The following is a 26,546-nucleotide window of genomic DNA, read 5'->3' as shown; positions in this document are numbered from 1 at the left end:
ATCCAATCAGAACAAGCTCATCTCTCGAACTGCTGCCAGACAAGTGACCTAGACTTGCTGAATATAGTTGGCCGGTACACTACGTACTATGCCATCCTTCTCAACGTCTGCCCAGCCGTCGCCGGCCTCCATGTTGATAAGAACAAAACGATCTCCTTCTGACATGGAATGTTCTACGTCGCTTTGCGCTGTGTAGTCATACAAGGCTTCCACATACTTCAGCTTCTTTGCGCCACGCTTTGGCGCAACGGCGGGACCCTTCTTCTTACCGGGAGCGGCAGCCGCAGTGAAGTTAGTGGTTGATGCTGACGATGCAGAGTACGTCGAGTCCGGCCTTGTTGAAGAGAATGTAGAGGCCGTGGTAGGTGGCGTTGCCACCGTCATCTCAACATACGCTGCTGGAACAAGACCTTCTTTAACGCCAGCACGAACTTTCATCCATCCGGAACCGTCTGTGGCAATGTGTTAGTGAGTTGGTTGATAACCCCTAGGACGTGGGAGGCATCTAATGACATACCATCAGGTTCTAGAATGGCAACATCCGTGCCATCCGCGACAGTCAGTTCGCCCTCCCCATTCTCTTGATAAGCGTACAGCATTCTACCCCTGGATTCTGCAGACTTGGGTGGGGGTGGAGGAACGTCCTCGTCGTTTTTGACATATTGTGTAGGTGGTGGTGCAACCAATCGGTTCTTCCTAGCACCCGGCACTATGGGCGCCTTCTTCTCTGGTGGTGGAGGAGTCTCCTCGACAGTAGGCGACATACCTCCGGATATGGACCGGTGCGCAGTCGCCGAATAGCCGGAGCTGAGGGTGTTCATGGAGTTCACCGTGTCGCTTCTTCCCAGTCGGGGCATGTCCGCATTAGAGCTCGTCGCAGTGCCGTTTGTTGCCGTCACTGTGTGTGCAGCCTTTTGCCGCTCTTCCTTCAATTTCTTCTTTTCTACCTTGGACTGTTCACCAGGACAGTCGGCAGGTACCTTCATCTCGCACTTGCTATGACACGTATAGCCGCAATCTTGACAGTCATATCCTTTTGCTGATAGACCCCATATCCGATCTCCACATAGATCACAGTTTGTAGGTATCTTGAATGTCTGCGACTTGAAGTTGTGGTTCCTTGCGCCGATACTCAAGTCACCGACGACTGAGGTGATTGTTGAGACTTCCACTTCCGCATTCACCTTCTGACGTTCCACCTCATGCATCTGTTCCTGTATAGCAAAAACAGCGCGAACAATATCCACCTCGTCTCTTTTGTCCTTGCCATCCCTTATCTTCTGCCGTACCGCCTTGGCATTCTCAACTTCTTTGCGCTTCTTATCAAGTTCTCGTTTGTATTCCCCCAAGGACGTCTTTGATTTGGTGAGAACGTTGCGCAGGAAGATCGTTGCAGGCTCGTCGACAGCGATACTATTATCGTCTAGCCAAACCGGGCTGGGCTCGAATTGAAAGTCGCCAGGCTCTTGGAACGAACCAGCGTTGTGCCGTAGGAACATCATCGAGTCGAGCAGAGGGTTGTTGCGCGGGATCTCGCCGGAGAGGTGCTTCAGGTACTCGGTGCTTCGCGTGAGTGTCTGAGTTTCGATCTGTGCAGCGAGTGACCATATAGTATTTAGCTTATTGACTCGCGTCTCCGAAAGATCCTGAAGGCTATCGAGCAGCTCAGGCACGTACTCGTGGTAGTACATCTCCTTTTGCTTGTTGGTTACGTTGATACTGATGAGATAGGTGTTCTTGACGTTACGCATCTCGATCTGTTGCTGTTCGAAAGCATTACGTGCCTTGGCTTTGCCGTGGTCAAATGCGCCATCAACCTTTTTGCGCCGGCTCTCAACCTCCTGGCAAACGCTATCGTATTTACCCTTTTGTTTGCGCAACTCACCATATTGGTTGTCGCGCTCCTTCTCCAGCTTGGCAGCATAGTCTCCGTGCAACTTGCGCAACTCCTCGGTCCGTGTACCAAGGACCTTCAAGGGATCAGCAAGCTGGGTGATGAGAGCGCCAGCGAATTGTTCGTGTTCGGCGGCGCGCGATTCGAGGGTGCTCAATTGGACACCCCATGTGGTCATGGAAGCGCTGCAAGGACGTGTCAGGAAGGCCCAAAGTCATGCGACAGGAGTCGTACCTCTCGAGCGAGCCTGGAGTAACGGTAGGCGTGTCACCAACGCTCAGACTGCTCTGCTTCTTTGCCTTCTTTTCATAGTATTTCTTCGCGAGCGCGCTGAGTTTTGCCGAGTATTCCTTCTCTATCGCGCTCCGTTCGCGGTAGAATGCTTGGATGTCGTCGAGCCAGGAGATGCCACCGGAAACCTGCAATCGCGTGCATCAGTAACATGAAGCGCAACAGACGTAGCCCACAGCGGCTACACAAGGGTCACTCGGAAACCCATAGGAAACGTGTATGACGTACCCAAGCGTTGACTGTCTTGAAGCCATCCTGTGATTATCCGTCAGCGCATGCTCGGTGGTGCCGCTCCAACTCCGCATACCTTTAGTTCAGCGCCGAACTGGGGCGCAATGTCGACCTCCATGATTTCTAAGATATATATGGGTCGAGCACTTGGAGAGAGGGGACTAGGACCCCAGACATAGAGGGGGGAGGACTGCTGGGGCGAGGGCGAGGGCGGGAAGGGTTACGCGGAGTACACCAGGTGTCTTGGTTACCGGCTGCCCAATTAGTGGGGCAGGAGGAATGGTAACGAGGCGGTGCGTGCCGAGGAGGGAAGGCCGGGATCTTGGGCCGGTGACGTCGGATCCTGGGATTCTTCTGCTCTTGTTCTATTATGTGGTGTTGTGAATAGTCGTGCCAGACGACTACAATGGCATGCAGGAACAGGGCTATGGAGCGCTTTCACTCGGTCGCGCCTGCACACATGCTCGGGGCCTGTTCATGCGGCTCGCGCACTAAACCCGGCTAGCGCCTCAGCCCCGCCAAAGTCGACATCTGGAGCTCTCACAATTTCCAACGCGTTCTTGGTAACTGCAACAACACAGCTATCACCTCACCCCGCGCGACACCATTCCATTTCGAGCGACCCTCACCTTTGTACTCACAGCAAGCCGCTCTACTCAGCAAACCACCGCGACCGTCTCCAGGGTTGCAGCTTCCCCAACTTCACCGCCTGCAACGCGACCCGCAATCGCCTACCATGTCGACAACTGAGGAGACGCCTATCAAGCAAGAGCCCGTCGAGGCGGTTCCTGCGCAAGAAGCCCAAGAAGCCCAAGAGAGCTCACTCGAACAAGCTCAGGCCGACGGCAGCGGTCCACCAGGAAATGGCTCTGCCTTGGCTGAACCCGAGTTCAAGGTTGAGGTCAAGCTTGCCGACTTGCAGGCGGACCCTAACAACCCGCTGTACTCCGTCAAGTCGTTCGAGGAACTAAATCTGTAAGGCACACGCTCTCACAAACCGGCCGAGCTAACGATAACAGCTCCCAGGAACTTCTGAAGGGCATTCGCAACATGAACTTCAGCAAGCCTTCCAAAGTTCAGGAGAAAGCTTTGCCTCTGCTCCTGATGGAGCCGCCTACCAACATGATTGCCCAGTCGCAGTCGGGAACTGGCAAGACCGCCGCCTTCTCACTGAATATTCTCTCCCGTGTCGACTTGTCCAACCCTCGGCCACAAGCGTTGGCGCTCGCGCCTAGTCGAGAACTCGCTCGCCAAATTCTCGGAGTCATTACACACATGGGTCAATTTATGGAAGGCCTCACGACTATGGCTGCCATTCCCGACCCCTCACGAAGGGGACAACAATTCGACGCCCAAATTCTTGTTGGCACTCCCGGCACTGTTCAAGATATGCTAAGGCGGCGTCTCATCAACAAAGAGAGCATCAAGATTTTGGTCTTGGACGAGGCCGACAACATGCTGGACCAGCAGGGCATGGGCGAGCAATGTACTCGTGTCAAATCACTTCTGAACAAGGACATTCAGACAGTCCTCTTCTCCGCCACCTTCCCACCCAATGTCATCGGTTTCGCTAAGCGCTTCGCACCGAACGCGAACACGCTTACTCTAGCTCACGAAGAGTTGACCATTGAGGGTATCAAGCAACTTTATATCGATATTGACAAGGATAACGACAAGTACGCCACATTGCTCAAGTTCTATGGTCTGATGACACAAGCATCTTCCATCATTTTCGTCAGGACCCGAAGGACGGCTGAGGAGCTCGAGCAGCGCATGGTCGCTGAAGGCCACAAGGTCGCACAATTGAGTGGTGCACTCGAAGGTGCTGACCGTGATCGTGTTATCGACCAGTTCCGCTCCGGAGAGGCCAAGGTGCTCATCACCACCAACGTCCTTGCTCGTGGTATCGACGTGCAGTCCGTCACCATGGTCATCAACTACGTAAGCTGTATTCAAGGGAGACGTATCTAAGATATGCTAACATTCTATTAGGACGTTCCAACCATGGCAAACGGAAGAGATGCAGACCCCGAGACATACCTCCACCGCATTGGTCGTACCGGTCGTTTCGGACGTGTCGGTGTCGCCCTCACCTTTGTCCACGACAAGGACAGCTGGTCGCAACTGAACTTCATCGCAAACTATTTCAAGACCGATCTACACCCTATCGACACATCGGACTGGGATGCTGTGGAGGATATGATTCAAAAGATCATCAAGTCATCTCGAGCGGGCAAGACCACGGAGGAGATGACGAAGGCGATCACTGGATAGAAACATTGAACCATCTGAGTAAGAGCAAGATGTCTCCAAGGCGTCTAGAACGTCGTTCGTAGATGATCAATTGGGGGAAACCAGACTTCTGGACGATAGCAAGCATATGGCAGAGGCAACAACGCAGCCGTTGACCTCTCTGAAAAGATAGAAGAATCACGTACGATGGAAATGAATCAAAGATACCCAAGCTTAGCAACAAGATAAACTAAGTCTTTCTCTTCGTTAATCATCTTGCTTCCTCAACTCTCAAACGCCCCCGGCGCCGTAACCACTATGATGATGAGCGAGCTAGCTATCAGCGCGCCCGCTATCGCACTAACTATGATAATGCTCCCCCTTGATGCTGGGAATTTGCCCCGTATAACATAATGCTGGGCCTCAAAGTACCGATGGAAACCTATCAAAAGCATCAAGATGGAAATGCCAATAAAGGTCGCGCCGAGCGGCTTTCCCAAGTGCCGTAGTTTGGCTTGCGGAGAGGACGTGTGGGATGCGTCTGGCGAGTTTGATAGGGATGTGTTTAGGCGGAACAGTTGCGTTATTGCTATGCCGATGCTGGCGAAAGAAAGGGAGGTTCGGAGCCAGGCCAAGAAAGTGCGTTCTGTCGAGTGTTGTTAGTACCGGCATCCTTGCGATTCTATATAGTTGGGGAGAATGGAGAGATGTGCTTACCCAAGGCCAAATGGTCTCTCGCAACACTACCCTTGTTGTCCAGTTCCACGCTGCCGTACTTTTCCCAGAACCCGCTCCACCAACCCTTTTCCCGTCGTTCTACCGCTGCCGCTTCTCTCTCTGCGCTTCTTGCGCGCTCTGTGGTGGTATGACCTTTTGACTGTCTCTGGTCGGTTGCTGGTTGTAAGTTACCTGCCGTGCCTTCTTGTCGTGCACCAAGTGCTGTAACCGCGTGTTCTTGAGGTATGGAAGACGCGGCATTTGGATCTTGAGATGGGTTTGCGGCTTTCGTGGTGGAGGAGTGGTCGCGCGCACGTATATCAGGCGATATGGATTTGTAGTCCTGATTGTTGTGGGATTGCGAGCTTGTGACTATGGGAGAGGTTTCGTCGGCGCTGAGCGTTCGCGGTGACATGGTGTCGCTGCGGTCGGTGCCGCGTTTACGGGGTCCGCTTATGTCTGCCATGCTTCCCTGCTCTTTTCTGAACTGTGTACTAGTATCTGTGCGATGTTTGTATTATTCCGGTGAACCCGTATAGACGAAGTTCTGAATGTTGTTACGGCAGGGTCGAGTGAATGGTGTAGGAGACGTCATTCCGCACCGAGGGGGACTCGGGCGAGTATCGGTCGCACGCGATGAGCCGGTCCCCGCGGGGGTGATCATGGTCGTCTGCGTGCATGTCGCATATCGATGCATGATGCACTTAACCCTTGAATGCTTGCAGATACTCTGGATCAGGCATGTTAGAGCTTAAGATGGACGTAGCGTGATCGTGCTTGAAAGTCACGCAAGACCCGCATTCGCGACCAGCCTATAGAAACGAAGCGTGTTCCGCAGCCCACATAATTGAAGCTAAGCTTTTTGGAACAGTCTGGATACTGCGCATCATACTGCTTTATTCTTGGACGAAGGGAAGGTGCAAACTGTTGTAGTGCAGACTTGCATATTCCAATTCAAGGATGTTGCTGGTATACCTAGGAATCTCTTGCCAGCAAGCCTTCTATACCTCTGATACATGACTATTTCGTACATGCAGCGCTCATGATAACAACAATGTAGCAGTAGTGTGCCCCTCCTAACGCCGCCCCAAGACCGCCCAAGGAAGCAGCTTGCAAATAAATTGTACATGGCGTCCAGTCCTCTTACTCGTTGTAGTGGTACACCTGGGACAAAAGTTAGCCAGCAGTACCGGGTAAGCATGCTGAAGAATGACTTACAAGGTAGTTTGGCAATCCGAAACTTTCCCAGTTTAATCGGTTCGCCATCTTGGCGAAACCCTCGGTCTCGATGAGGTGGTAGAAGGCGAAGGGCGGGAACATGGCGCCGTCTCGGTGTACCTCTGCCTTGACAAGCAGAGTGGCACCACCTACACCATCGAGCTTGATCTTGGCCTTGGGGTCCGCAGACGTATCGTGCATCTTAGCCATGAGGCTGCGGTAGGTAGCCATCTCGGCATAACCTTCCAACAGAATATCATCTTTGCCCATCTTAGAAGCAAGATCCTTTGCTGTGGGACTGTCGATCCAGTTGTTGAAATCGTATTCCCGAATATCCATAGCCTTCTTTTCTTCGTTGTAGTATCGCTGGAAGCAGTTGGGGACAATGATGGGCACATCGTAGTTGGCGAGATCTTGGATCAGGGTAGGCGGGGTCTCGACAATGTCGGCATCCATCCACAGAACCCACGAGGTTGTGGGGCCCAGGGTTGTGAACAGGAGCGAGTTGCGCGCCTTGGCCATAGCCGCCCGTCGTGCCTTCTGATTCTCCATCTTGTGACGCTCGGACTCGCTCTGCGACTGGAGTGGGGACTCGGTGTCCTGACGGAGGATGGTGATGGCGGCGAAGCGGTTCTTCTTGGATCCTGTCTGTGTCTTGGTGACTTGTGCCTGCAACGCAGCGTATGCGGCATTGCCCTCCTTTGTCTTTGGTATTATGAAGCCCAGCGAGATGAGGTTGTGTGGGTAGCTGAGCTTGAGGAGGTTGTCCCAGTACTCCGGGTAGAACTTTGCCAGCGGGGTGAGGATGAGGACCGTCTCTTCGTTCTCGATTGGCGTGCGCGTATTGGTCACATTGTTCATGTAGTAGTGCACGACGGGCGGCGCGGCCTGTGGAGCGTTCGCCTTGGACTTGCGGAACGGCAGCGACGGTGGAGAGAGTGGGTTCGAGGCTACCTCGCCCCCTCCTTTTCTGGTCATGGACGGCACATCGGTGCCAGAGAAGAAGAAAACGAAGAAGCCAATGCAGAGGATGCCGGCAAGGATTATGGTAATGGGATTCGAGCGTCGAAACGAGCGTGACATTGTGGGTGGACGACTAGGAAGGAAGGCGAACCGCGGCTGCCAGGATGGTAGGGGCCTATGAAGGGCGCATCAGAAGAAACAGGGGCAGATGGTGGTGAGGTTGCGGGCGTGGATGGGCGCAAGGAGGTGTGCGAGACGTGGCCTGGCCGGCGCACCAAAAAGCGTCAGCGGCGTATACGGACACGAAGGCGGGTCTTGGGCGTCCTTTTGGCTCCCAGCGGATATCGACACGGCTGCTTCGACAGGCTCAATGCGTGGGCTGGCAGGTGGCAGGAGTGCTTCAAATGCTACTACGGCCAATGTCGCGAGATGCGGCTCTCTGCTTACGTACTCATCTCGTCTCCAGCGCCTGCAGGCATGTCTGCTAGTGCCATCTGCTAGCCTTCGGTCGTGCGTCATGACCATCCAACATGTTCAAACACCATCTCCACCCTTCACTATGGTCAATTGAGCCTCGACAAATGCTTCTACTGGTCGCCCAACAATGGCCAGTCCTGAGGCGTGCCGCTGCCGCCACTCGCACTCTGCGCTTTTCATCCAGCACATCTAATACATGGAGAGGCTCCAAACCACTAGCACCTCTTCGCTTTGCATCTCCATCACAACCTCATCTATCTCCATCTCCACTGGAATTCCTGCACTGCAGCACAATCGTGCCAAGGTCCCTTGAGACTCAAGTAAGAGCATCAAGTCGATTTGTTGATACACCCTAACAACCTACCAGCCACATGAATTCATAGACTATATCAAAGCTTTCAAATATGGAGTAGCACGCCAAAAGACCTTCTGTGTCTTCCTCGTCACGCCGTCTTATGCGCAACACTTACTCGACGATGACTTCCTCCATGAAGCTCTCAAGAAAATATACTACAACACGCGCCACGAAAAAGGTTTCCGTGTAGATGCCTTGTGTGCCGTCGTAGACAAGCTTCCCATCCGTAGATTCAAGTACCGAGACCGAGACGAAGAGCTATCGCGACGTGCCACCGAGCCACCTACTGCTGGAACTGGGCTCGAGGGAATGACTTACGTATTGCTTACGCCTGCTGACTCTGTGTCATCCCAGAGTCTTTCGCCGTCAGACAAAGGTGCCATCGATTTCATATTTGCGCAACATGTCTTCAACGACACCACCTATCAAGATACACTACGATTACCTCTCTCGAATACTGTTTTTCAGACGGGTATGCCATCAACCATGATCCTCTCGACTTGGAAGAATCTCGGTGAGGGTCAAGGGTTGATTCTGGAGTCCAAGAGGAACGTTTCTCATCACGGCATCCGTCTGATTGAGCAAGTAGGACATGGTGCAACACTTCCTCCCGTTCTCAACGTACCCCTGATCCCGCTAACAATGCCGCGCTTGGTTGAAGGGTGCATGGGAAATATCATCCGCGGGATTATTGGGCCGGAAGGTAAAGCTATGCAGGCCTCCTCGGAACTTGAAAATGTCGTTCCTCGTTTTTTCAGATCGCGGCGACAGCCAGCGCAAGCAACAGTGGCTTGGGCACTCGTGATCCCCGGAGAACTGAGAACCGTCATTGCTGCTAGAACGGATGAGCTCCTCTCTAGCTTGCCAATGGAAAGTGAAGATACGCTCTCTAAACAGGAAGATTCGTGGGAACGTTTGTGGCGCAGCAATCCACCTCTATGGAACACGCTCGTGTCCAAGGCGATTACAGAAGGAGCACGTCTCCATCGGGTCTTGAGTGGCGGAGGCGGATGGGGAAAGAAAGCTGGTCTATTATCGCTGGATCCCGTTCCGGCCAATGAAGCTGCAGAGCCATCAAAGCACGACGATTTTCCTAACACAATCAATGATCCGGAAGATTTTGAGTCGACCCTTACGCCAGTGGTACGAGACGGAGATTCGATACAATTTTTTATCTCGCCAAAATCAGATCTTGAAAAGATAGCTAAGAAGACTAATACCCGCAGGCTTGCAAGTCTTGTTCCCAGACGTCATTGGGGTTGGGAGCTAGGCACTATCCCTAGCACTATTGACTCGGTTCCTGGAGAGTCCTGGCAACACCGTCCACGCCCAACAACGAGAATACATGTCCATCATGGCTTTGGTGCGCTGACCGAAGGGCCGATGACACTCACGCGGCACTCCCATGTCAATAGCGACAAGGACTTCACAGTCAATGTTACCACGATCGACGTTCCCTTCTCCCGCCTCTCCGCGTCAACCCACACACGTACACAACCGGATGCTGGGATAAAGTATACTAAGAGAGAGGATGCTGGGATAAAGTATACTAAGAGAGAGGGGAGTCGGAAGAAGGACGTAGGTGAGCCTATCATGGATTAGCTTCTCCTTCCAATGTATTCTGATAATTCAAGTAGCTGTTCCATGAGTCAAATACACTGAAATCTGAGCCGTCCGTCAATCCGCCATACTCAACTAACAGTCGGCCAACTATGCATATAGCCAGTTTATTCTCATCTCATCATAAGCGTGGCTTCCGACATGCTTCAATCCCCCAAATTCTCTTCAGTAGGCGCGGGTTGTCCACCACCGTTACTGTCAGTAGGCAATCACGATCACCTCCAAGACTAGCTGTCTCAGAATTGGTTCGCAAACTCAAAATAGAAGGACATGCTACCACCGGTCGACTCCGGGTCCGAACAGCGAAAGCCATAATGCGGAGATTTGAGAAGTCCTTCGATAAAAACAAGATGAAACACAGGGAGATCATGACATCGATTCGACGTCGGCATGTTCGGTTAACGATTATGAGGTTCAAGGCTATCATGGTTGAAGCAGCAAACCTGGTGGAAGAGGCTAATTTTGCCTTGGGAAACAACTATCATACGCCCGTAAGGAGGATCTCCTCCAAGAAGAGAGGGAAATCAGAAAGACAAAGCCTTGCAGGAAGTGCCTTGAAGAGAGAAGAGACGAAGGCTGGGAAGGCTCCAAGGCCCGAACCAAAACTCCGAAAAGAGATCAAGGCCGAGAAAGAAAAGAAGGTTCGGCCAGTGTCATCTAAGACTACCGGAGTACCTATCCGCAGATTCCTTTCCTTGGGTACGACTAAATCCATTGAGATCAACAAGAGAGTTCAATCTGGAGTTCTAGAAGTCTCCCGCCTGACCGAGGAAGCCAGAGCCGCCTTGGCCGCCATTCAGCAGTACAGACCGAAGATTCGCAGGATGCCTGTCTCGAAACTGGCAACGCCGCAAGCTCTGAACCAGACGCTGGGTTATGCAATCCAAGAAATTTTACATCTGACAGAGGAAGCAAGGACCATCATGGCTACCATTCAACAGCGTAAACGACAGAATTCTTGGCGCTTCATACGACGATGGGGTCATGATGCTGATCTGATGCCTATCGGTCCTGGTACTTCGCCCATGGGTTTATTGGCGTATGCGCGCAGAAACTCCCGCACATGGCAGCTAGGTATCCAACATCTTAAGAAGGAGGTCAACATAATCAAAACTCGGATCCGCCAGCGTAAGCGCGCACACCGCAAATCTGTCACCGGCTCACCACGAATCACAAAAGAAGAGCGGCTGCGCGTGCGACGAGTAAGGCATGCCGTGATCAACGTCGTCCAATACCCATCGCGCAGCTGGGTTGTGCGGAAAAAACCAGTTAGTGGGGAGTCTAGCAAGGCTAGGTTGTTGAGGCTGCGGCAGAAGATTTCAGAGAAGAAGAGTAAGAAAGAGAGGCTTGCACTAACGGTGGAGCAGTGGCTTACAGGCGGTGGTAGTTATGGTGGATGATGGTGATGGCAACGGTGAAAGGGATAGCAGGATGGAGAAGAGAAGCAGTCTTGACTTGCTAGTCGAGACGGCAGACGAGCAGGGGAGTGAAATCGGAAGAGTGGAAGGAAGTAAGGGTGAGAATGTGGTGTATGGATTAGAAGAAGAATGCAGGCACAGTTACGCAAGCCAATAAGCATGCTGTTTGAGAGGCAAAGATAGCATGGTGGTAGCAAGCTGGAGGCACGCATGTTTTTACGTCTGTACTGACGAGCATGCAGAGCCCGTCTCGTCTTGCTTCAACTTATCTCTCGCATGCTCAATACATATAAATAATGGAGCTCACTGCTACCTACCCTTCCTCTTCTACTTTACACCATGTTCTTCTTTTTATATAAAAAAAGGCGCGGAGGGGTTATATGTGTTGTTGTCGGGTCGAAAAGTGGCATTGATACGCCTTATGTCGTTGTTCGTGCAGAGTCTCGAAACAAAACCTGGATGATTATATGGCTGAGCGGTCGCAAAACAGTCCTCCAAGGTCCCATGGAAGTTTTCGTCGCTCCTAACCGTATCCGAAAAATTCCGATATTAAAACGATGTCGGTTTCTCCGGCTTGCACAAGACGGTTACATCTTTTCCAAAATTGCCATTCCTTAGGTTGATGAAATCTCAAGGCCTTTCTTGTATGGTCATTTGTGGATGGAAATCGGAGCTGCTACACATGGAGGTTTGGAAGACACAGGACTCCAGAACTCCTTGGCTCCGTGTCCATGGCTAGCAGCGAGCTTTGCACGAGTGGCATCTTGAAACTGTAGTACTTCGACTTGGCGCTTGGGTCGATACATAGACCCCGTCTATCTCTTATCGGGTCATTTTCCTACGATCATTCCTGCTGCAGATCTTCCAAAAAAAAAAGCATTCGTCGTGCTAATGGACTCGAAAAAATCTGGGTATACGTTCATGTCCCACGGCCCGGTAGCTTCCACATTCAAGGATGTACCCTTTGCGGTTAATAAAACCATAAAAACTGACGACCGAGGACATCTCCGCACAACTACCTGAGTTTTGAAAGAACGATTGTATGCTTGAAAGATCTAAACCATAGCCATGCCTCGCTTCATGAACTATAAAAGTCCTCCTACTCCCTCCAAGTTCCTTGCTTCACGCTACCTTTCAATATTCTTCCCAAAAGTGGTGTTCAAAGAATCCATGGCAGAGAGTCTAGAAACGCAGAAAAAAACCCCAGAAGAAAGTCATGGCTCCCCCTCGGGAAAACCGAAATCCTAACCGAAAACATCCGTGTTGTCAACTTTCCCTCCTCCAGAATATCGACACTCTTCTAAGGCATGACTTTCCTGGGCCTTGCTTCCTCACAAACGCAGGAATGCTCAGGAAACTTGCAGCTTGTGAGACCATATAAGACTTTGATGTTACTGCCTTTCTCTTTCTTCCTCAAAGTTTCACCACCTGTTTCCATACGAAAAAAAGGCCTAGAAGAAGCCCATGACCAAAGATTGTCCAACCACAACGTATGTGGTATCTCGTACAGACTCCCGAGAAGCGCTCCGTCGTGAGCCGTGATTTCGCTGCTATCCGCGCCTCTTCCGATGCTCGTAAGGCTGAGGAAGAAGCTCTGCGTCTGCAGAATCAAGAAGACCAAGCCCAGGAAGCACGGATGCAGAAAGAGCGCCAGGCTCAAGCGGATAAGGTGCGTGAGGAGGATAGGAAGGCTAGAGAGCTCAGAATTGCCGAGAAAGCAAGGAAGAAGGCGAAAAACAAGAGCTCTATTCCTGCTCCCACTGTCACTCCTTCAAAGCCCTCCGCCAGTAAGCTTCCTCAGAACGTTCCGGCTATGTCAAGTGCTCCCTCAGTCGCTTCCCGCCCTGGCGGTGTTAAGTCTCGCGCTGGTGGAAAGCTTGCTCCTCTATATAAGCCTTCCCCCGATCAGCAGAGCGTCCTGGCCTCTCCTCTCGCAGTAAGTCCTCAGGTTCCAGTGGGATCTAAGCCCTCAGCGCCGTCGGAGAGTGAGTTAGAGATATTTGAGAGGCTTTCGAAGAAGTTCGGTGCTCAGTCATCTTTTTCTGTGCTCCCCAGTACCCTTGCTGCCAACGATGAGCGTTCGCCTGAAACTCCTGGGCTTTCCGCTCCTGTTGCCCCCGCTGAGGGTTCGCCTGAGTCTCCTAAGCTTTCCGCTTCTACTGCGCTGCGCAAAACATGCCAGCAATCTCACCATGTGCAGAATAGCTTCATCATATGGTAATAGTCGCACATCATGGCTCCGGAGTGCTGCCCAGCTGTCCTGTCAAAAAAAGAGAAGAAAGAGAAGAATGTCTGAGAAGCTTCGCCGGGCTTGAAAAGTCAAAATCAAAACCCCCACGACGTGACAAAAGACACTTGTACTTCAAAAGATAAGTGGAGCATGTCTATGTCGCCAGAAACCAGCCAGATCAACATATAAATTCTGGAGTGGGAGACTGTTTCTTCTCTCTTCGATATCTTGATATCGGTTCTTCCCGGTTTACCAAAAAATAACACCCAAAGGAATTGGTGTGCGGAGGGGCATCAAAATACGCAGACAAGCCTTTTGATGTCCGTTGGACGAAGTTGCTCTCCTACATTTCAAGTTTTCAATGACAGCAAACTATGTACGGATCGAAAGTCAACGACGATCAAGATGGTGACCATGTCTTCTCCGTTCCCCCTAGTAGTACCATTCGTACTACCGAAAAACATCGTCTTCCAGGACATGTGAACCCTTGCCGTGACAAAAGAACAGCCATGTTCACGTTCGAGGACACCCGCATCTGAATTCCTCCTCGCCGCGTCTCGAATGTCACCATCTACGCCCGAGACTGAAAGCCTGAAAGCTATGAGTTGGACAACGGACGGTAGAGGGAACATCACTCTTGGGTCCACTCGGAAGTAATGTGTAGTACTTCAATCCCGCCGAAAGCCTCTTGAAAGCTTGCTGTGATGATTTATGTTGTAACGTTAGCTGTGCGATGTCCAAAACACTCCCCTGTAATAAAATCTGGTGGCAAACACATAAATATCCACGTTGGGCATCCTTGGAAATAGCACATGTCGATGTGCTAGTGGTGTTGTAATGGTATCTTGCCCTATATCGCAGTCGGACTCTGTTGAAGTGACAAAATCCACATGGTGATTCGCACACAGTATCAATGAAGGTAGTCACAGAAACAAAAAAACAGAAGAGAAACCTAAGGAAGGAAAAGGTCAAGAATTAGGTACCCTCATTCATCTCCCATGCATAGTTCCACCACCTATAATAAGCCTATAACCCTCATCCAGCGCCAATCGATCCAAAAGATTGGCTATTCATGCATGCAATAGCCACACCCAGCTTTTGCCCTTTAAACTCCGAGGCTCATGAACACGAGAAGAACAAAAAATAAGGTGGGGATATATCGTTGGACGTTGATTCGCATAGAACACACATTCCTCCAACGCAAGGACCGAAGCAACCATGATGTTGCTACGACACCTCTAGCATAGCTATGCTGGGAAAGGGTTGTGTGAAATGCGAACGTGATACCGGGAATGGTCGGGATCGACAGAAAGGCGGAACGCCGTCAAACAGCGATCAAACCACTCTATAATTCAACCTTGCTCGCCGTGAAGTCCCAGAGCATCTTGACGAGGGAATCGGGTAGGGTATAGAGGTCGACATGGAACTCGCCGTCTGTTCGATTTGTTAGCACAATCCCTTGCATATTAATGTTGAAGGATGCAAACGTACTCTCAACGTCGTTCTTAGTGTACGTCTCACTAGTCTTGTTGTCGTGTACCAGGGTGACAACGTGTAGAAGATCATCCTCGCCCAGCTTCTGCAGACCATCGGCAAGCTTCTCCATGTCGACGTTCTTGTCCCTTCGGTTCTTCTTCTTGGCCTGGTCCTTGTTGCGCATTCCGTTTGCTTCGGCGGGGCCGGACTCTGCGAGGAGGGCGAGGAGCTCGGGCTTGGGGTTACGGAAAGTCTACAATCAAGAGGGTTAGCGGTTTCTCGGGTAGGGAAAGGTAGACTTGTATGGTTGTTGTGGGACGTACGACTTGGTGTTTGGCCTCGTAGCGCTCTGCCTGGAAGTTTAGGTCGTGGTCGAGCGTGTGGTCGCCGCCCTTGCCAATGGCGGTCAAGACGATGGTCATGTCGAATTCACCCCAACCCTTCTCGTCGATGCGGAACGGCGGCTTCTTGATGACTTTTGGACTTGTTAGTAAAACGTCTCACAAACGGCGCACTATGTGGCGCGCTCACTGTGCTTGTTCTTCTCGAATGAAGGATGCAGATTGTAAACAGCCTTCTCGAAGACGTTAGGCATGACCTCGTTGCCCTGGTCATCTAGCAGCCAGATCTCTATGCTCCATGACCGCATGGGGTAGCCCTCAACGGGCGAAGGCTCCGCGCTGTGGGTGCGTATTAGCGACTGATGGCGTGTGGACGCGTGGTTTGGACTGGCGCATGCGATTGCGCGCGAAGTGTACGTACATGGGCTTCTGGTGGGTGACGAGCTTGACCCATCGCTTGACCTGGGCGAATGTTATTATCTCAGCGATGGCTTTGGGCGTATCTCTAGGTTGCAACTTACGTCAGGCATCTTGTTTGATATGCGCCGCGAGGACGGACTACTGCGCAGGTAATTTGTTTTGGCTGGCGGGAAAAATATGCAGTAGAGGTATGTTGAGGGTGTTCAAGTTGGGTGCGATCTTGGGCGTCTGCTTCTTGCGACAAAGAGTGTGCGCGTGTGGTGAAGGGCAAAGGTCTGGAGATGCGCGGTGGCTGGTCTTGGGTCGCGAGCTCTGATTTGGCGAGTTGACTGAGAGAGATGGTCGCGGGGCGGCGGAGACGGAGACTAATTGCTTTGGTCTTGGCGCAAACCATCAAGCTCTTTGAAAGCTGCACGAGCACGGAAGCCTGCCTGACAGGGCTAGCCACTTCTGCTCTACACCATGTGAGAGACACGATACACCAGCCGACGCAATTGTTTGTATTACTTGTGAGGCTGTGCCCAGCAGACGGCCAAACTTGCAATCACGACACCAATGCCATCACGACACCAATGCCATCACTACCCAATTCTATAAACTGCCAAAGTCTTGCCTGGGGGGATGCCGTCGACTACAGTAGTCGGGCCATTTAGTTACTATCTAGTTGTGTGCAGGGTGTGGGTAATTTCTTCTGCCACCGTGTTACCACCATATCATACCGTCCCATACCATCCTTCACTGTTCATGCAATCCATCTTGTTTTCATATCTCATCCTATCGTCCAACTCGCTATTATCCGACCTATCTACTGCTCCGACTTGCCGAAAAGCGCCTCGTTCTCCTGCTGGGCCTTGATGAAAGCCTCCTTGAACTGGTTGGCGTCTGCAAAATATAGTTAGTGTCCTGCTGCCTAGTCAAAGCCATCTCGCAGCACTTACTCTCGCTGTTGGCGAAACGGATAGCCAGAGTCTGAGCCTCGGGCTCGCCCTCGCTAACATCGGCGGCGGCGTTCCAGACCCAGCTACGGTCGCTGCCTACGTTGGGCGACAGCTTCATGTCGGGGACAACTATGCACTTCTCAGTATTCACTCCCATATCCGTGTTTCATGCATCATACCGTAGTGGTTGGCGCAGACCTTGAGTGTCTTGTCTCGTCGCATGACAAGACGGGTCTTGCCGTTCTCCTTGTGCTTCAATAACCGGACATCACCAGTGCCACGCTCCTTCCACTCCCGCGACTCCCTGTCGAACTTGAACAGCTTGGCGCGCATCTTGAAGACTTGCTCCTCGAGCTCCTCGTTGGTCTTGGTGTCGACCTTCTCGGTGAGGTGGACAACGGGCTGGAAATCGACATCGGGCTCCTCGTTCTCGGGGTCTTCGTCCTGTCGCTGTGTTAGAATTCCCTACAAAATGTCTGGTGGTATTCGTACATCGCCCTTGGGCTTCGAGGCACCTGATGGCTCGTTGGCGTCGTCTTCCTCGTCCTTCTTGACCTTTGCGGGGCCGCCACCAAACATGGAGAAGACGTTGTCCTTCACTGCGGCTGCTGCCTCTGTCGCCTTCTCGGTGATGGGCTTGTCATCCTTGCTCTCGGTGGTAGTGGTAGTCTCAGGCTTGTCGGCAGCCTTGTCTGTTGTGACCTTTGCGGTCTCGTCCTGGACAAGAGTCGCCGCAGGGTTGGCGACCTGCTCGGCGGCGGGGTCGGGCTTGGCTGCTTCAGACATTTTCGACTATGGATGGGTGGTATATGGGTCTGCGTTTGATAAGAAGAAAAGTGTACTTGGGGGTGAAGGGTGTGTTGTTTGTGGATTCTTGTGTCAACACCCTGCCTGTAAATTGAGGAAGTGGGATGCCCCTCCAGAATGCGCCTTACCCGGTTGGGCTCAGGGACGTGCGTGATATCCCTGCCCAACGCGCCGTCACAATTGACACATGGTGCACCATGCCATATTTGCGTCCAGTCTTTATCTCGGCTACTCACATGATAACAGGATACATGTCATGCGTGTACAACTGCCATAATAGCCGGGCAAAGGTTTGTGCCAGCCTACAAGCTGCTGTAGACCCACTATGGTATATGATGAATTTGACAAGCCTCTAACTCCTAGTCATCCCACCATACATCCCAGTATCCCAATCAAATCCCATGGGTATAACTCTGCACCTTCATGTTTGCCTTCGAGTCCTACATACGCCGCTGCCTAAACAAAAGAAAACAGTACAGGAAGCGAAATAAATCCTCCACTGCGTGCCGTCTTCTTTACGCCCCTCCTCGCACCTTTGCACAAGCCCAGCTCTGCTTTCCACCATCTCCCCTGGCAGATAAACCTGCTGCCATTTCCATCTTGCACCTGACGCGAAGGGCATTCATCCTAGCCTTCTTCATCGCTGACGACGTCCGCACTGGCGCGGTTATATCTCGTAATCCCATCCATGTAGCTTCTGGGATCTGTCTTGCCCGTCGCGTCTTCATCTCCAGTCGGTTCTTAGTTTCTTGAAGCTGTTTCGAGGCGTACGCATCTAAGCCAGCCATGTATACTTGCACTGCTTGTGCGGCTGTAGCTGAGACGTTTAGAAGGGCGCTCTGTGTATCGAACATGTTCAACTTGGCGGTGTCGAGAAGTTGATCCAGTGCGGTCTTGTTGTGTCCCAGCATTACTTCAAAGGACTGCCGCAGGAGAGGCTTTGAGTGAGTAGCAACACTGACGTTGAATTTGTCGAAGCGGTATTGCTGTTCCAGATCGACAATGTACTCGCCAGTGATGGTTCGGTTGTAGCGTGCTGGAACCTCTTCTGACTGGTGGGAAACATGAATCTGGAGCTGAGGCTTCTTCCGGCTCGAGCTGAACGTCTTTGAAGGACGCAGAATGAACTGATGATCCCCAGTGGTCTGGATCTCAAAACCTCCAACTTGGTCGTTTTTTGCCTTTGGCTTTCGGTGAGGTTGCTTCTGCTGAGGGGGGACGATGGTGAGCCCTCCTTGAAATGCTGTCGGAGTTGAAGTGGGAGATGACATTGGAGAATGAACCACGCTTGGAGACACTGCCGCTATGGGTGTGATTGTGGACATAATGCTCTGTGCCTCAGACACGGCTGGTGATACCGACTGAATCTGCGAGACCTTCTGGTAGAGCATAGGGAGGTAGGCTGTACGCTGAAGCAGTGCAGGAACAAGGACTAATAGAACAATGGCAGATGCTAGCCACCTGGCCCAGTGTAGATGCGGACCAATCTTCTTCAGACGGGCATGGGTCTTCTCGCCGAGCCACGACTTACGGGCAGTCAAAGCCTTTGTGTGTTGGGCCGTCGCTAGATGAGGACTAATCAGTGCGAGGTGGCGGTTAAGCTGGGATGGATCAAGTTGATCGAATTGGTGGATGTCAAGAGGCAGCACTTCCTTCAGCTCGTAGTCAGTGTTTGGGTTCTCCCGACCTTCTACGCATACTCGCAACGACGTATTCTTGTCAGCAGAAGACCCGGCCCCGAATGGGTTAGTCTCAGCAAGTTCGATGCATGGAATTGCTTCGCGATCAAATACTTTCTTAACAGATGCAAGATCTTGCTTGTCAGCAGTGTGGTCAAGGACGCTTGGATGACATAGGACGACAAGGTCTGGTTGATCCTGAGAGCGAGCAGAGGCGCCAGAACCGAACATCAGATGGCGACCATCTTCGGTGACCACGCGAATGTGGCCAGCATTGTAGACCAACATGTCGGCACAACGATCAGTTTGTGGGACTGGAGCGTATGGCTCAACCTGACCGCGGACCATGACCGTCTTCGAAGTGTCAGGGTAGGCAGCGAGTGCCGCGCCGATCTTGGACGTGATGGTGCCTTCTGCCCACTTTCCACTGCCAACGTAAAGTATTCGGTACGTGTCGGGGGTGGTAAGCGGTTGTTGAGACAAGGCTGCTTTGACCGACAGTCTGATTTCTTTGCAACCATAACGTTCGAACACGGGTGGGAGTTCGTCTGTGTAACCCGCTGAGCTCTTTATGACACTGCTTCCATGAGTTACATCAGCGTTGCTTGTGGCTCGCTCGTGGAGTATGAAATGCCTTGGGCTCATGCTCCCACTTAGGTACGGGGGCACCTCTGTCAGACTAGAGTCCTCGCCGGACAGTATGGGATGTACTTGGGCGGGGTGCTCGTGGTGCCCAGCGTGCGAGGAGTATGTGCTATCTCGCAAGCCTCGCTCGACGGTATCATACTCGCCGTCGTCATCACTGTAGTCGTCGGACGTGTCATCCGGGGTAGGACCGTCGGTGGACGCGATGGACTCAGTGTGTGCTTCGTCGTCGGACATGTCAATGATGCCGTCGCCGAGCAGATCATAGCTGCTGTCATCGAGAGTGCTGCCCGCCTCTTCTGGCTGCCGACGTTGCGTCGACCTCATCATGAGTGTTTCAAGATCGAGCCTAGTAAGTGAGCGATCAACTTGAACCGGAGGGAACTCTAGATCTTGAGACTGAATAGGCTCGCTGGATGACATGTCAGCTCGTGTTCATGCAGTGCTTAGTGAGTGTGCAGAGGTTCAGAGAGGTTCGAGTGTGGTGAAGGAGGGGAGGCGGAGCGGCCAAGGGTGAGGTGGTTGTGGTGGGCACCAGGTGGACGCTGCCTAACTAGCTGCGGGCGAAGCGCGTATGGGGGCCTTCGGGAGGAGTGGAGACCACGCGGGGCAGATAACAGCACATACCAAGCTGGGCACTCTTGATGATACACCGACTGTTGGGCTGTTGTCAGTGAATGTGAGTGTGAATGAATGGTCAAACAAGTGCGAGTTGTGGTGATGACAGGGTGCTGATGGACGGTAGGGCTTAGGTGCTTAGGTGGGATGCCAATGGGGGTATGTATACCCCGCAGGCCATGTTGTAAGCGATAAGATACGGAACATGGTTCACATGCGCATACAATAAAGTGGGCGATCCCCGACTGCGGGCGACCACGGGCTCACGTACAGTGTAGTGACTGATTCACAGCAGCCGAAACAATGTTAGTGTTTTCGACTTGTTCGTATTCGTTTTCGTGTGCTGTATCTGCCAATGTGCAGCCAGTTGGCGCTTCTACGACGCCCCCATAGTCCTGATACTCTAATGAAGGGCTGCCCAACCCGTATGCAATGCCAACACCTGACGCCTTACTCGAAAAAGGAGTACATGCTAACGCTCCCGCAAAATGATAGCACGAAGCTGATATAATACCACGCGAGAAGAGATCATGGTCCATCTGGTCCGGGCGACGCCCAACCACCAGCAACTTCCACCCACTCTGTAAGACAGGACCCTTCTTTGCCTTCCACGTCGACAATGTCCGTATCGCATCTGCAGCGACAGCCGACGCCATTCTCTTTGACGGGGTCGTATTGCGCCCAGTACTTGTCTTCTTCCAGTCGCTCCTTCTCGTCGAGTGTTGTCTTCTCTAGGTATGGCTCGCGTGCGAGCTGCCGGGCGGGGGCATTGGCGGGACAATGCTGAATCGTGGTATGCCGGTATCCGAAATCGCGGAAGTAGTGAATATCCTCAGGACCAAGTAGTGCTCCAACGGCCAGCGAGTGGATAGGCGCGTCTCCCCATCTCTCCATCCAGAAGCCGCCGCTACGATCCATCAACTCGAAGAAGTCGTTGTATTCCTTGCTTCGGAACCAGTTGAGATTGGCGATTTCGAAGTTGCTCCAGAAATGACACATGTTGTAAGATTCGCCTTCCATGTTCTCGGGATGGATGTCCGGCATGGCTTCTGTGCCGAACTCGGTATCCATGATATCCTGGGGAAAGAAGTTCTTCTTCTTAGGCTCTGTCTTGAGTTCCTCGTCCTTCTTCTCTGGCTTCTCTACAAACATTTCCCACATGCCTTTCGAAGTCAGGTTATTATTCCGCTTGTATGCTGACGCATATCTCCAGATGTTGGGCACAGTCTCCCTCAGTTCCTTCACTGCAATGGTAAATCCGTAGGTCTTCTTGTTTCGAATCATGTGGATAAATGGATCGTATGTGATGTCGCAGAAGAATTTGATTTCGGGTTCGAGACGCCAGTACCACTCATACTTGGCGAGTAGTTCGTGTTTGTAGAATTGGCTGCCAATGTTAGCAGGAGTCAGAACCACTTGCGCTTGAAAACGTACCCTGAGTAGAACCGGCACATGTGATGGTAGCTCTCCATGCCACCGTACATAATGGCCCTGTCACCCTGCTTGGCGATTCCCTCCTTGTAAACCTCTGGGTCTACCCAGTCGGGGAAGCCCCATTGCTCTGGAGGTATCTTTCCAAACTCCACCGAACCACTAACGTGGCTTAAAACAGTCTCTCTGAACGTCTCGTTGAAATCTCCGTCGTTCAGGAAGACATATGGGTAGTGAAACCACCGGTTGAAGTGTCTCTCGAGCGACTTGACCGATTGTATGACACCATCTAGCTCCTTGTTTCTCGCCAGGACTACGATTGCGGCGTTTGCTCGGGGTCCGTTGACCTGTGGCTCGAGACAGCCTACTGCGAATGGCTTATCGTACTTTTCGCTTATCCGTCTGCGCCATGTTAGTTGCTGGCTCCGTTTTGTGGTGAACGAAGTTCTCTTACCTTATTGATGGTGGACCGCCGGCTGGCATGTTCATAATGCCCTGCGAGTCTGGCGATTTCACGAACAGGATTATGATTATTATTATAACGAGACATGGAAACAGAAGCACCAGGCCCAGAGGTATCGAGACTGAGGAGCTCCCCTTCAGTCGTATCCTACGTCGAAAGAAGGATAGTCGCGACGACGTCTTTTCATTGCGGCGCGGTAGGTCGTCAAATGTGTCTATCTTATCTTTCGAGGTTGGTAGCCTCTTGGTCATATCTTGGAGGAAGCCCATAGTGGCGCCCTGGTGATGGCAACTCCTGAAATGTGTTCCCTGCCAATGGCAGTCCTTCCCCTCTATGGCCCAGTCGCGAGCGATGCGAAGTAACTTCGGGGACGTTTAAGAGAGTGGTAGATGAGTGCGACGGTTGTGGACGAGGAAAGGGCGACGTGTTCAAGCCAGGGAGCTTGATCGATAACGAGCGTGTGGGTCGTGACTCCAGATGGGCCGTACGACAATGGCGGGCGGTTGGTGATTGGTGCGACAGGCTCAAGATTGTAACCCTGACGGAGTGAAAGGAGGGAAAAGGGTCGCTGAATGTAAATTATTAGCGGCCGACGATTGCGTATGCGTTTCGAGATCTGCTAGTTGACATGTTCCCTGTCGGTGGTGACGCGCCAAGCACTTTAGCACAGACGCTGATAGCAGGTGCAGCGGACCAATACATTCTGGGAATGAACCTTCACACGCCGATTCAGTTCAGAGGCTTGACAAGGCGAATCAACTCTGAGATGGAAAACGTAGATTGAAAGTGTACCCCAAGAATCTCCACAGCCAAGACGTTGAAGGAGCCGCACGGAAAGTTACCGCTAAGCGATCGACACGACATTCAGCCAGGCGGCCAATCTAGACCTTACACGCATGTCGTATCGGCATCCCTTGCATTACAACCACCATGAGTAACTTCAAAGCAAAGGACCTGCATTTTGGTGAGCGGATACGCTCCAGCACTGCAATATCTGCTAACTTGTTGCAGACAATTCACAGCCAGCGTTCTTGCAACGCCTGCGTGGCCAGCTCACCAGTGGGGACACAGCTCGTCATGAACACCCCATCGCCAGGAACAAGAGGATGAAAAAAGACGATGACGAGGATGACGCACCTACTTATGTCATTGAAGAGACAAACCAGTCACTAAGCAAAGAGGAGTATGATGCGCTTGTCTCTGGCAAAGATGGTAAAGAGGAGGAAGAGACTGCCACCGATGAGGTTGGCGAGAAGAAAGACAACGGTTCTAAATCACAATCAAAGGACAAAATTGCCGAAGTTGGTACAAATGCAAAGAAGCGCAAGGCGGCAAAGATTATCAGTGAAGACCAGAGCGAGAGCAAGGGGGAAGAAGAGACAGCTGTGGAAAAGCCGGATGCTAAACCTGCGAAGAAGCCTAAGAAGAAGGCCAAAGCTGTCAAGCTTACGTTTGGCGAAGATGAAGGTTGAAGACCGTCGAATTGTCCAGCTGAGATTGTGCAGTTTACCATCCGACCGTTCGCACAAATAGCGACATGTACCCAGTCTAAACACGAGGCGCCAACAACAGGGGAAAAGTTCCCCTTTGCGTCCCCAGCGCTTCGCTTCCATGGATACAGAAATTGGTCGTAGACGAAGAACGACAGTGGCGCGATGCAAGTAACATGGAATAGAAGTGCGATATTTAGCTATGTCGTGTGTAGAATGAATGTTCATGCAGGATGGGAGATTGTATGGAGGGATGAGATATCAAGTACGACGGCCACGAATTGCTACATGTGCAGGATGGAAAGGGCCACAAGTAGGCATACCTACTACTAAAGTTGACATCACAATATCAATCACAATAGTACATGAACAGTTTTCAGTAGTCTGGGACCCCATCAACTAGCGTCATGCACCTACGTAACCATGGCCTATCATGTTGCTCCTTCGTGGTTAAGAGGCATGATCCCAAGATGCTCATTCCGGTTCCGATCGGAACAGGGGGGTCCAAGTGCTCGGGACTCCGCAACTAATGTCGAAGTCTCCTGCATGCGTCTGCCCTTGTTCGTCTTCAAACTTCTGCCATAAAAATGGCGAAGCTGTCGCTCGAGGTAATTCACACAATTACCAATCCCGTCACATTTCTCATTCGATCTTCAGGACTTTGACAAACACATCGAGAGTCTGCGCGCCCAGCTACTGTTTCTCAATGAGACGCTCGATGCGACGGATCACAATGCGCCGGACTGGCTCTCCGCGGACCTTCTATCGCTGCGAAACAAGTCAGGCAGATTGCAGGACGACATGAAGAGATTCAGAGATCAGCTTGAGGACGAAGGTCTGGCTGAGAAGAAGAAGGTTTGCTATGCCATGTGCGGTCGAAATGCCGACCTAACACGCGACAGGCCAAGACTTCAAACAAACGCCTAAGTATCGAAGGCGCGAAGCGTCCCGCAGAAACACCGATTGCGCAAACCCCAACTCCCAGCGCCCACGCTATATCTCCTCTCGTAGACCAATCACCAACACCACGCGCAAAGCGAACGAAGATCGAAGACACATATGTTGTTCAGCATGTCGATGTCACAGAGGAGGTCAACCGGCGGCTGCAAGAGAACCGCTTACGACGCTTGATGCAGACTCCGAGCACAGCGCAGAAACGAAAGTTCGATTCATACGAGGAGGAGCCCAGGTCAGAAGGGCCGGTCGGCACAGACGAGGAAGGTTGCAGAGGTGGATACAGTGCGAGTGAGCAGGAGAGAACCCCAACCAAACGGCTGAGGAGCAGTGGAACTTTCGAAGGGCTGGGCAAAAGGAAGGAGGATGAGCCAGCGAGAGAACAGGACCCACGATTCGAAGACAGAGCTGATGTAAAGAGGCGCAAGTTTCACCGGTAACAAAGCATATATTTAGGAAGGCGCTTGTTGTATGATATTGGTCGTGCATGAATGGTCAGGACGGACGACCGCGCATCTTTACGCGCACTTGCACTATACACAGTTATAAGGCGTATCTCTTATGTACTGGACATGGCTTGCGTCTACGTCGACTTCTCCGCAGCACCTCCGCTCCGAAGAGGAAGTTGCAGCCGAGGCGGGAGCTAACCGCCGTCTTTGCATCATTGAACTTTTTGACATCGTGCTCACTGAACTGCCCTACCATCACCGCTTCCACACATCTACCTGACCTGCAACTCTTGCGCAAATTACTTCCCGATCGACGCGTTACATCTGAACTTGACTGCACAACCACAACCTCCAAGATGGCGACTCCAACCCCCATACAAAATATGCCCATCCCACCAGAAGAACGTCTAGCTCTCGAACAACAAGCCCGCTACCAACGCATAACACGCAACCTAGCCATTGGCGGCCTTGTTCTATGTCCAATAATAGCCGCCATGCCGCCCCGAAAACTAGACCTCTACACATTCTCACTAGGAATCGGTTTCTACCTATCAGCCGACCACCTCATAACCCTACGTACGGGCCGTGGCCTCGTACAAAACCTCAGTCCAATGCGAACAATGGAACTACCGACCGAACGCGCCAAAGAGATGCAGAAGATATTGCGGGAGGAGAGGGAAAAGAGTAGAAAGAGTCTAGAGCGGAAGGAGGGGCAAGAGAAGAGTATACTGGGGAAGCTCTGGATGGGTGATGAGGAGGAAGGATGGAAAGAGAGGAGACTCGAGGAAGAGAAGAAGGCGATTGAGGAGGGGAAGAGTTATGGTGATATGATCTTTGAACAGATCTGGGAGGTTTGGAATTGGGATAAGAAAGGAAAGGGCGCTGACGGGAAGAAGGAGTGAATGAACATCCGGGGCCTCGGGAGCCAGTTTTGTTTGTATAATATGAATGTAAAATACCGTGGAACATCACGTTCATGACGCCACGACTTGAAAGCCCCAATAAAGACGAAAGAGCGAGGAGTTTGGAAGTTCATTGTCTCGGCTCTAAACAGCAATCCGTGGATACTCGCTGATGTCAAATCTCCATATGCGCCCCGGTCCTGCGAACATCTTGCAAGACAATGTATGCGCAACGTGGCTGACTGAAAGAACATGGTCTGCATTGACGAATGTCTCCAAAACGTCGC

The 26,546-nt window shown here is 51.9% G+C and overlaps 10 protein-coding genes across 10 annotated transcripts; 5 read left to right on the top strand and 5 right to left on the bottom strand.

The window, feature by feature from the left end:
• Nucleotides 1-48: 48 nt before the first annotated feature.
• GT037_007395 (fch-domain-containing protein) lies at nt 49-2,534 on the bottom strand (the record flags this gene model as incomplete). The annotated part of the gene is made up of 5 exons (XM_038932442.1): nt 49-452; nt 518-2,079; nt 2,129-2,313; nt 2,414-2,440; nt 2,493-2,534. The coding sequence occupies 5 exons, from the start codon at nt 2,532-2,534 to the stop codon at nt 49-51; spliced, it is 2,220 nt and encodes a 739-aa protein (XP_038784930.1).
• Nucleotides 2,535-3,152: 618 nt separating this feature from the next.
• On the top strand, nt 3,153-4,690 carry GT037_007394 (atp-dependent rna helicase dbp5; the record flags this gene model as incomplete). Its single annotated transcript, XM_038932441.1, has 3 exons — nt 3,153-3,391; nt 3,436-4,357; nt 4,409-4,690. The coding sequence occupies 3 exons, from the start codon at nt 3,153-3,155 to the stop codon at nt 4,688-4,690; spliced, it is 1,443 nt and encodes a 480-aa protein (XP_038784929.1).
• Nucleotides 4,691-4,932: 242 nt separating this feature from the next.
• On the bottom strand, nt 4,933-5,831 carry GT037_007393 (uncharacterized protein; the record flags this gene model as incomplete). Its single annotated transcript, XM_038932440.1, has 2 exons — nt 4,933-5,294; nt 5,366-5,831. The coding sequence occupies 2 exons, from the start codon at nt 5,829-5,831 to the stop codon at nt 4,933-4,935; spliced, it is 828 nt and encodes a 275-aa protein (XP_038784928.1).
• A 677-nt stretch (nt 5,832-6,508) lies between these two features.
• GT037_007392 (alpha-mannosyltransferase subunit) lies at nt 6,509-7,666 on the bottom strand (the record flags this gene model as incomplete). The annotated part of the gene is made up of 2 exons (XM_038932439.1): nt 6,509-6,529; nt 6,584-7,666. 2 exons carry the CDS (start codon nt 7,664-7,666, stop codon nt 6,509-6,511), a joined length of 1,104 nt encoding a protein of 367 aa, XP_038784927.1.
• Nucleotides 7,667-8,219: 553 nt separating this feature from the next.
• On the top strand, nt 8,220-11,398 carry GT037_007391 (uncharacterized protein; the record flags this gene model as incomplete). The annotated part of the gene is made up of 3 exons (XM_038932438.1): nt 8,220-8,327; nt 8,391-9,960; nt 10,239-11,398. The coding sequence occupies 3 exons, from the start codon at nt 8,220-8,222 to the stop codon at nt 11,396-11,398; spliced, it is 2,838 nt and encodes a 945-aa protein (XP_038784926.1).
• Nucleotides 11,399-12,908: 1,510 nt separating this feature from the next.
• On the top strand, nt 12,909-13,637 carry GT037_007390 (uncharacterized protein; the record flags this gene model as incomplete). The annotated part of the gene is made up of 1 exon (XM_038932437.1): nt 12,909-13,637. One exon carries the CDS (start codon nt 12,909-12,911, stop codon nt 13,635-13,637), a length of 729 nt encoding a protein of 242 aa, XP_038784925.1.
• Nucleotides 13,638-14,991: 1,354 nt separating this feature from the next.
• On the bottom strand, nt 14,992-15,993 carry GT037_007389 (transcription initiation factor tfiid subunit 14; the record flags this gene model as incomplete). The annotated part of the gene is made up of 6 exons (XM_038932436.1): nt 14,992-15,080; nt 15,138-15,375; nt 15,446-15,597; nt 15,654-15,802; nt 15,885-15,925; nt 15,985-15,993. The coding sequence occupies 6 exons, from the start codon at nt 15,991-15,993 to the stop codon at nt 14,992-14,994; spliced, it is 678 nt and encodes a 225-aa protein (XP_038784924.1).
• Nucleotides 15,994-16,688: 695 nt separating this feature from the next.
• GT037_007388 (glycosyltransferase family 15 protein) lies at nt 16,689-22,733 on the bottom strand (the record flags this gene model as incomplete). Its single annotated transcript, XM_038932435.1, has 10 exons — nt 16,689-16,765; nt 16,822-16,950; nt 17,001-17,265; nt 17,314-17,613; nt 18,162-20,364; nt 20,580-20,616; nt 20,842-21,048; nt 21,215-21,957; nt 22,005-22,403; nt 22,456-22,733. The coding sequence occupies 10 exons, from the start codon at nt 22,731-22,733 to the stop codon at nt 16,689-16,691; spliced, it is 4,638 nt and encodes a 1,545-aa protein (XP_038784923.1).
• A 661-nt stretch (nt 22,734-23,394) lies between these two features.
• GT037_007387 (uncharacterized protein) lies at nt 23,395-23,936 on the top strand (the record flags this gene model as incomplete). The annotated part of the gene is made up of 2 exons (XM_038932434.1): nt 23,395-23,428; nt 23,476-23,936. The coding sequence occupies 2 exons, from the start codon at nt 23,395-23,397 to the stop codon at nt 23,934-23,936; spliced, it is 495 nt and encodes a 164-aa protein (XP_038784922.1).
• Nucleotides 23,937-24,493: 557 nt separating this feature from the next.
• On the top strand, nt 24,494-26,259 carry GT037_007386 (uncharacterized protein; the record flags this gene model as incomplete). Its single annotated transcript, XM_038932433.1, has 4 exons — nt 24,494-24,562; nt 24,612-24,809; nt 24,857-25,344; nt 25,452-26,259. Coding segments are annotated over 4 exons (1,563 nt in total), but the record flags the coding sequence as incomplete, so codon positions are not given.
• Nucleotides 26,260-26,546: the final 287 nt, after the last annotated feature.

Source organism: Alternaria burnsii (genome assembly GCF_013036055.1).
Source record: "Alternaria burnsii strain CBS107.38 chromosome Unknown 715, whole genome shotgun sequence".
Lineage (NCBI taxonomy): Eukaryota > Fungi > Ascomycota > Dothideomycetes > Pleosporales > Pleosporaceae > Alternaria > Alternaria burnsii.
The sequence above is the reverse complement of the archived record's forward strand: the minus strand, read 5'-3'. Positions and strand labels throughout refer to the sequence as shown.